Raw genomic sequence first — 9,204 nt, 5'->3', positions numbered from 1 at the left:
CATCCATCCATCCATCCATCCATCCATCCACACATCCATCCATCCATCCATCCATCCATCCATCCATCCATCCATCCATCCACACATCCATCCATCCATCCATCCATCCATCCACACATCCATCCATCCATCCCACGGTCCATCTGTCCACAGATGAACACCTGCTCTATAACATACACCTTTGCTGGTCACTAACTTGAAAAAAAAAGTTGTGATTTTTGACTGGGTAAAGTGACACACACCTTTAGTCTCAGTATTCTGGAAGGCAGAGGTATATGGACCTTGTGAGTTTGAGACCAGATTGTTCTACATAGTGAGTTCCAGGCCAGCCAGGGCTACATAGTGAGACCGCATCTAAAAAACAAAAAACAAAACAAAAACAAAACAAAACAAAACCAACAGCCAACCAAATTTCCAATCTTTTGATGCAGTTTTGGGAGAAGTCATGTGCTTTCTGTTTGTTTTTGAGACAGAATCTCATTCTGTAGCCCAGGGTTAAGTTAGGCATTCTGTACCCAGTGTGGCCTCAGATCTACAGTGATCCTCCTGCCTCAGTTTCCTGAGTGCTGGGACTATAGGCATGAGCTACCTACCACACTGTGATAGCCATAGCTGAGGGGTTTCCTTTGGGATTTGCATTTGACAGAAAATTCATCCACTGACCCACCCACAATTTTTCTTTTTGAGACAGGGTCTCAGTGTGTAGCTCTTGTTGTCCTGGAACTCACTATGTAAACCAGGCTGGCCTTGAAGTCACAGAGATCCTCCTGCCTCTGTCCCTGCAGTTCTGGGAATAAAGGTATGCACCAGTATGCCTAGTTTTCTGCACACTTGTATGTGTGTATATGTTGTGTGTACACTTGAACTTATGCATGTATGTGTTCAAGCACACTCAGGTGCATGCCATGGTGTGTACATGGAGAGATAGGACAACTTGCAGGCATCTGTCCTTCCAGTGTGTGTCGGAATTGAATTCCCACTGTCAGGCTTGTCAGCAAGCACCTTACTCACTGAGCCATCTTATGGCCCTTAAAAAAAGTAGCAAACATCTCAGCTTATCTCCAAAGGACTCAGACATTTTGTCTTTGAGTGGGAAAATGTGTCATGCAGAGGTCAGGAGGAAATACAGGCCAAAGATCAGAAGAGCAGTGACTGTGAAATTAAAGCTAACAGGCTGGCAGCAATGCGGAAGTGATGAACTTAGCCCCATGCAGAAAGTTTGATAAATGTAGCAAAAAATCAAAATAAAAATGGACTAATAGGGGCTGGAGAGATGGCTCAGCGGGTAAGAGCACTTATTGGTCTTCCAAAGGTCCTGAGTTCAAATCCCAGCAATCACATGATGACTCACAACCACACATGATGAGATCTGACGCCCTCTTCTGGTGCATCTGAAGGCAGCTACAGTGCACTTATTTATAATAATAAATAAATCTGTGGGCCAGAGCCATCAGGGACTGAGCGAGCAGGGTGGACCTGAGGGAGCTGGGCTGACTGGATTGAGCAGAGGTCCAAAATTTAATTCCCAATAACAAGATGAAGGCTCACATCTATCTGTACAGCTACAGTGTATACTCATATGCATAAAATAAATTAATAAATAAATCTTTTTTTAAAAATGGCCCAACTGAAACCGTAGGAAGGAAACCAATTTGGTGCTGATTTTCTTTTCTCTCTCAAGTACCTGGAATGAACTCAGGGTCTTGTGTATGTATACACACACACATACCACACACACACATACACACATACATACACACACATACACCCACACATACACATACACACACACATACATACACACACACTACACACCACACACACACATACACACATGCACACACATACATACACACACACTACACACCACACACACACACACACACATACATTCACATACACACATACATAAACACACATACACACCACACACACACACATACACATACATTACACATACATTCACATACACACATACATAAACACACATACACACATATACACACACACACAGAGACACATATACACACACACAGACACATACACAGACACACATACATACACATACACATAGATACACACATATACACAAACAAATATATACATATACATACATATATAAATACACACACATATACATACATACACATATATATATACATACACAGATTTCTATATACACATATACATACATATGTATAAATACATACACATATATATGTATATGTATGTGTGTATGTATTCATATATATATATATATATATGAATACATACATATGAATACATACACACACTGTAAGCCACATGGCATCCATCCATTCATTCATTTGAGAATCATTCACATGATTTACTCTTATAACAGAAAGAAACCCATCTGATTCACTTCTCACTCACCTGTCAGAGCCCCGAGGAAGTAGAGGATGGCGACCATAGTGTCATTTGACAGCAGGGCATCTTTGGGGTGTGCTTCTAAGGTCACTTCCTGTCCCTTGCGTAGAGCCCCTTCAAGCTGTGAGGAAAACTGGGTGACTAATACTTGCGGTGAAGGTCTAACCTAGCACTTGGCACACAGTAATCTGTGAGGCTGACTCTCTCCCACTCCCTGTTTCTTTTGTGTGTGGTCAGGTCCTAGAAAGTGCTGGCCTGGTAGGTAGTAGGCTCCTTGGTCCCTGGGTTTTGAGCTCTGGAAAGTACAAGCTGTTATCCAGCAGGGGGCGACATAGGCTTATGGTACTCTCTGGCCATCAGAGGGCACTCCCCACTTCCGGGAACCCTGTACTGATGCTCTTATTTCAGGGACAAAGGGGGCAGTGGTAGCCCAGCATTGGGAGGTGCACTTGGGCAGCCTTGGGAAGGATATCTGCTATTTATTTCGCAGCCTTTGGTCATTGTGCCATTGCCAGTTCCCCTCCCCATCTGCAATGGCAGCCACCACCCACACTTCCTTTCCTCCATACTCCCTGTGCTCTGGGCTCTCACCTTCTGCTCAAGGTCCTGGAGCTCTTTCTTCTTTCCTAGGAGATGGCTGAGGGAAGTGAGTAGGGAGCTTTGCCCCACTGGACTCAACTTCTCCACTTCTTGAGTCTCTCGCTGCACCTCTTTCTTTAATGTCTTGAAGTCTTTGTGCATCTCCCCTAGGGGCACAGTTAATGTGTCTGGCACCCCTTCAGCTGGTGCCCTCTCACCCTGAACATATTTTCGGTAGGCTTCGTGACCCCTTCCTCAAGACCTGGTGCCCTGCTTCCAGCTTTTATCTGACTTTTCCTCTTTCCCAAGGGGTGTGGTTAAGAAGTTATGTTAAAGCCTTGTTAGGAAAGATGGAGCAAAGAGGTGGACTAGACCCCCTGTCTTCAACTAACATGACAGTTAATTGCACTACCGTTACCACTACCACCCTGCATCTCGGGATTCATCCTTTATCCGTGCACACTTGACTTGTAGTTTCAACTACTCCACCCAGACATTTAGGGGAAGGCTGTTTCCCCTTCTTTTGTTTGTGGACAAACGATGGTTTTGATAACTTAGTGAAGTGGACACTGGGACTGTTTCAGAGAGCAGTGGGTCTGTATCCAGCAACTGTGGCTGTGAGCTGCAGCCCGTCCTGTTATCAGCCTGAATCGTAAAAGTACATCTATTCTGTGTTGGTGGAATGGCTTCCTGGATGTGGCTCTAATACCAGGACCCAGGGCTTCTCTTCTCTGTCTCTCTGTCTCTCTGTGTCTGTCTCTGTCTCTCTGTGTATCTCTCTTTCTCTCTCTGACTTTCCCTTTCTTTCCCTTCCACTCTAATGCTTCTCTCCCTACTTGTGCAGCAAAGTCTTGAAAAAATTCACAAAGCTCCTTTCCAGCAACAGATGCTTGGATCACTGAGAAAATAATAGGCAAATAGACAGATAAGAACACAATCCTAGCTGGGCGTGGTGGCACATGCCTTTAATCCCAGCACTTGGGAGGCAGAGGCAGGTGGATTTCTGAGTTTGAAACTAGCCTGGTCTACAGAGTGAGTTCCAGGACAGCCAGGGCTACACAGAGAAACCCTGTCTGGAAAAACCAAATACAACAATCAATCAATCAAAAAACAAAAAATACCCTCCAGAATGGCAGCCATCCCTAGGAAGCACGAGAGAGCATGCTTCAGAATCCTCTTGCTCCAGTCCCGGGAGGCAGGAATGGACCAGAAGAACTAACACAGGAGATGGAAAGATGGCTCAGTGGTTAAAAGCACTGACTGCTCTTCTAAAAGGTCTTGAGTTCCTTCCTTGTGAATTCCCAGCAATCACATGGTGGTTTACAATCACCTGTAATGGGATCTGATGCCCTCTTCTTGTGTGTCTGAATATAGCTACAGTGTATTTATATAAATGAATTTTTTTTTTTTAAAGTACTGACACAATGTGAAAGGGTTCTCAGGCTGAACTGGTATCACCCAGCTGCTGGGTGACTCAGCACCAGCTGTGCTAGTTGCTGGGAGCAGATACATGCAGAACAGGTTGCAGCTAGTGAGGCCGCTGCCAGCAAAGGTCTGGGGCAGCAGATCTCCTGGGCATTTTGTCCACAGATCTCTCCATTCTATTGTTTTCATTGGAACTTCTTATTCTTATCCTAACTTCTTAGTGGAAGTTCTGCTGTAGTTGAGAGACAGCTGTTTGCTGAGATCTGTCCCACTATCTTCCTGGTCAGTCCCGAGATACAGGAGGGAGGAAAACTACAGTTTGGAACTTAAGTCAAAAGGGACACTTACGAACGAGCTTCTCTTCTCCTGGCTTTTCTGAAAACAAAAAGAACACCTGTCACGACAAACTCTTTCTGCCTTTTGCTAAAGCCATTGCCAAGACAGCTTCATGGTAGTATTATGAAAACATGGAGATTCTGTGAGCACACCCACCCATACAGCTTTGGAACGCACCCCGTCTCCAATCTCTCTGTTTCTGGTTGTGCATTGGGCCCTATCTCTTTGTTCCTTCTGCACAGTGTTTATATTCCATGCCTATATCTGTCTGAGGACCCAGGAAACCCAGATGCTCTTGTTGGTAGATTATAGGGTGGGAGACTTTACCAGATAACATCTCTACAGGTTTGGAGAGGCTCCGGGGTGTGATCAGGGGGTTAAAGGTTTTCATGCTGTCATTGCAAATGTGCGGAATTTCTGTAAGGGACAAGAGACAAGGCATCAGGGGGTCATTACCAGCTTGCCCACACCTTCTTTTTTCAGCCTCAAGCCCAAAGCTCCTCAAATGTCCCATCTAATTCTTTACCCGACATTCACTGTTAGAAATGTAAACTCTCCCCTACAATAGCACCCCACCCACACACGCACACCATCACCAATCCAGTGCTGGTGTCAGGATCTGTCTCCTCCTTGGGCTTCTTGAGGTCAGAAGCTGTGCACATTTGGCATTTGGGTCACTCCCCACAGCTTCTCGAGTGCCATAGACACCTGAAACCCAGGTCTCCTCCTTCATCTAGAGCAACCTTGGTTCTGTCTCCAGCAATGGGCAATATAAGATGCTGCTCCCCCCACCCTTGCCTGATCCCCTCACACTGCAAGAGAGGCCCAGGATGCCACTGCACAGATGCAGCCATCCCTTATCTTGAGGTATGCACATGCTGGTCTCTGCTCACCCCACTTATCTTCCCCATTGATCATCAGTTGTTTCACTCGATAGACCAGGACACAGCCCTTGGGGATGGTTACACCCTCCTTGTGGTTCACGGATCCCTAGGATTACACAACGAGAATCTGTGAGTTCTCTGAGATCCATTAGCAGGAGGAGCAGGATGCAGGTACAGGGCTAGGTCAGACAGTCTTTGAGGACACAAGCAGTAGGAAAGCCTTCAGTAGGATCTCCAGTTGTCTTTCTCTGTGCTCTGAACTTATGGTACTTAAAGTCTTCCCATGTATTTCTCTCTCTCTCTCTCTCTCTCTCACACACACACACACACACGCACACACACACATATATATGTATATATATATGTATATATATGTGTGTGTGTGTACATGTATGTTTGTGTGTTTAGTCATTTATTTTATGTATGTGAGTAAACTGTAGCTGTCTTCAGACACACCAGAAGAGGGCATCAGATCCCATTACAGATGATTGTGAGCCACCATATGATTTCTGTGAATTGAACTCAGGACCTGTAGAAGAGTGTCCAGTGATCTTAACCGCTGAGCCATCTCTCCAGCCTCCTTCCCATTCATTTCTAGTGATAACTCCCTACCAGAATCTGGACTGGACAGTGGAACAACTTGACAGACCTGCTCTAGCACCTGCCTGTGGATCATCCTGACCCATATCCCAGGTTCCTACTTCCTTTATACCAGCTGTTCCATTCTTATCTCATTCGGGAAGTCTTCCCCTGGCTCCCAGTCCCGTACCATTCCTCTAGAACACACTCACTAGATGTATGTATAGATTATAAGAGATGCACTTATTTCTACTGGGCTTTACCTGTGTGACTCATCTATAAGTAAGGACATTCTGAAAGCAGGAAACTGCCCTCTTCCTGGGATCTTACCAGGTAGTCCAGACTGACCTTGAACCCGTGACTCTCCTGCCTCTGCCTTCAGAGTGCTGGGATTACTAGTGTGCACCACCATACCAGACAGGAGAGCAGGGCAGGGGTGAGGACAAATCCTGTATCACTTAACTTGCTCTGTGTTGTCTGTGGCCTGTGGAGACCTGGCCTGCTGGGTATCACTGAGCAAAGGACAGTGTGTGTGGTCTGTCTCTCTCCATCTCTGTGTCTATCTCTATCTGTGTCTGTGTATAGCAAACCTGTAGTCCCAGTAGGGCAAAGCTGGGGAGAGAGAAGTTTGTATTTGCCTTGCCAGCTCGCTCCAGAGTGACTTCCTGTAGGGTTTCCACCACCTCCATCACCACATAGAGGTTCTCCCCGCGTTCCCGCATCTCCTTCAGGAATGGGTGGTCTGCTGACAGTTTCCTAAGGCAGAAGAAACAGGAAGACAACACCCTCAGCATTTCTTTACCAGGGCCACCACCTGTGCTTTGTATTATTTTGTTTTTGAGACAGGTTCCCGCTGTACCGCCTTGGCTAGCCTGTGAACTCAGGGCTGGCCTTGAACTCACACAGATCCACTTGCCTTTGTCTCTCAAGCACTGGGAGTAAGATGTGCACAACTATGCCCCTCAGTGCCTGGTTTTTAAATTTGCCAATCCTAGTCAGTACAGTTCCAGGGAAGGAATGGGGGCTCAGATTGGGGCACAGTGCAAACTCAATTTCTACTTCCTGGCAGGGTAACTGCTTTGTGTCTGAGTTGCCTCATCTATAAAACAGAGATGATGCTACTAACTCCCAGAGATAAACTGTGCAAACAGCTGGAGGCTCATAACCTTGCATCTCCACTTCCTCCACTTTGCATCCATATGAAAACACATCTCTGTCCTTATAGCATCTGCTTTTGTTCCTGAGTACTTCGTCAAATCACTGCCCTATTTCTCTCCTTCACCTACTGCAAATGTCTCAAAGGGCGAACCATAATCACTGTCTGTGTGTTCATCACCCCATCAGAATCTCACTCTGCTGAAATCACAGTGACCCTCCACTCACTAAACTGGGTGATCCCCCTGAATGTGGACCACACTGGATCTTCTGTCTTTCTGTGCCTTCCTGCCTTATCTTGGCTTCTAATTACATGAGCTACTCTCAGTTTTTTGAAAAATTGACAAATAGATTTCCAAAGTGGTTGTACAAGATTATACTGCCACCTTTCCCTAAATCCTTGTGAGTGTGTGCTATCTTGTGAGGTTTGGTCTTAGCCAACCTGAGAGGTACAGGATGGAACTACAGAGATGTTTTGACTGACTTTTCACTGATGACTAAAGACTCAAATATTTCCTTAAGTGCTTCTCTTCTCTTCTTGATTCCCTTGCTGAGAGTTCTCAGTTTAGCTCTGAACCCCATTTTTAGATTATATCGTTTTGGGTATTAACGCCTAACTTCTTGGTTTCTTTGTAAACTCAGTGCATTAGCCCTCTGTCAGATGTAGGTTGGTGAAGATACTTTCCAATCTGTACACTGCCTTTTTGTCCTATTGACAGCATTCTTTGCCTTACAGAAACTTTTACTTTCATGAAGTTCCATTTATCAGTTATTGATCCTGACAGCCCCTCAGCCCTGTCCTCTCTCACCTCTCCTTCCTCAAGTTCTCCAGAGCCAAGGGAGCCACGCTGAGTGTCTGAATCTCCAGTGTGCTGCTTCGTGACAGGCCCTCAGTCTCCTTTACCTTCACTGTCTTTGGCACTTCCACAAGTCCCTGTACTTGGACATCCAGCATATTCTTAAAGCTAAAGTTGCCACTGTCTGTCGGATCTGTGGGAAGGAAAAGACAGAAGCAGCTGAGCTGAGAGGTACCCCCACTCATCAGCACCCCCAGAGAGAACTTTGGGCTTGGTGACACCTAACCATATCAGTGAGGAGAGTTTGAGAATCTTCCTTGTGGTCAGAATGGCTGGCCCTAGCCTCACAGCATCCTTCAGACCCAGCTCTGGGTGAGAGGCTGACCTGAGGGGGAGCTGCCTGGCTCCAGCACATCCAGGAGAGTGTAGTTGGAGCAGACATAGCGGGCTCCCCAGAACCATGTCCTTTTCCTCTTCCTCAGCACCAGGGACAACGGACTGAAGCATCTCAAGTCAAAGAGGCTGTCTATGGGTGTCAGATCATCTCCAGGGTTCAGCTGTCTAGCCAGGGCCCGTGTGACATCCTCAAACATAGACATTGTCTCTGTGGAGAAAGAGTTGGAGAATGTCAAGGTGGTCCCAGGGGTTGTCATGACCTGGTAAGGACTTTGTGAAGAAGTTGTCACCATGGTTCACTCTAAGTGCTGGGGGTGGGGGTGGGGGGAGACAATTAGAGCCACCTGGGTGTTGGATCTGGAAGGAGCCCAAGGAGTCCTTCTTTTGTGATGGACAATCCCAAGCTCTAGAGTTCACATGGCTGACACAAGATGCCAGCCTTTCCCTTTTCCAAGGGCTCTTTTCTCATTCCATGTTCATTTCTTCACAGCCACAGAGCCCAGCTAGATTATGTTATCAGCAGGGGAAGTGAAGTGTCCTCCCACACTAAGGGTCACTTGAAACTAGGACCTGGGGACACTAAGGAAAGGAAGCAACCGCACTGGGCCCAGGAGCCTGGGCAGTCAGAGCTGGGCAGATTCCCCAGTTGCCCTTTCCTTGACAAG

The 9,204-nt window shown here is 46.3% G+C and overlaps 1 protein-coding gene across 4 annotated transcripts in view; it reads right to left on the bottom strand.

Moving 5' to 3' along the window:
* LOC110306069 (gasdermin-A-like) overlaps positions 1-8,742 on the bottom strand; it is a 9,762-nt gene extending 1,020 nt beyond the window's left edge. The window contains exons 1-8 of one of the 4 annotated variants that reach the window (XM_029484184.1): positions 8,529-8,742; positions 8,156-8,336; positions 6,782-6,947; positions 5,622-5,718; positions 5,056-5,145; positions 4,741-4,767; positions 2,980-3,134; positions 2,395-2,509 (exon numbers count right to left, since the gene is read on the bottom strand). In XM_029484184.1, the coding sequence (XP_029340044.1) occupies positions 2,395-2,509; positions 2,980-3,134; positions 4,741-4,767; positions 5,056-5,145; positions 5,622-5,718; positions 6,782-6,947; positions 8,156-8,336; positions 8,529-8,742 (1,045 nt within the window). Of the gene's footprint in view, positions 1-2,394; positions 2,510-2,979; positions 3,156-4,740; positions 4,773-5,055; positions 5,146-5,621; positions 5,719-6,781; positions 6,948-8,155; positions 8,337-8,528 lie in introns of all 4 variants that reach the window. The other 3 variants (XM_021178259.1, XM_021178258.1, XM_029484185.1) reach the window with 3 other exon arrangements.
* Positions 8,743-9,204: the final 462 nt, after the last annotated feature.

The sequence above is a fragment of the Mus caroli genome, chromosome 11 (genome assembly GCF_900094665.2).
Source record: "Mus caroli chromosome 11, CAROLI_EIJ_v1.1, whole genome shotgun sequence".
In the NCBI taxonomy this organism is placed as follows: domain Eukaryota; kingdom Metazoa; phylum Chordata; class Mammalia; order Rodentia; family Muridae; genus Mus; species Mus caroli.
Note: the sequence above shows the minus strand (reverse complement) of the source record. Positions and strands in the feature narration are given on the sequence as shown.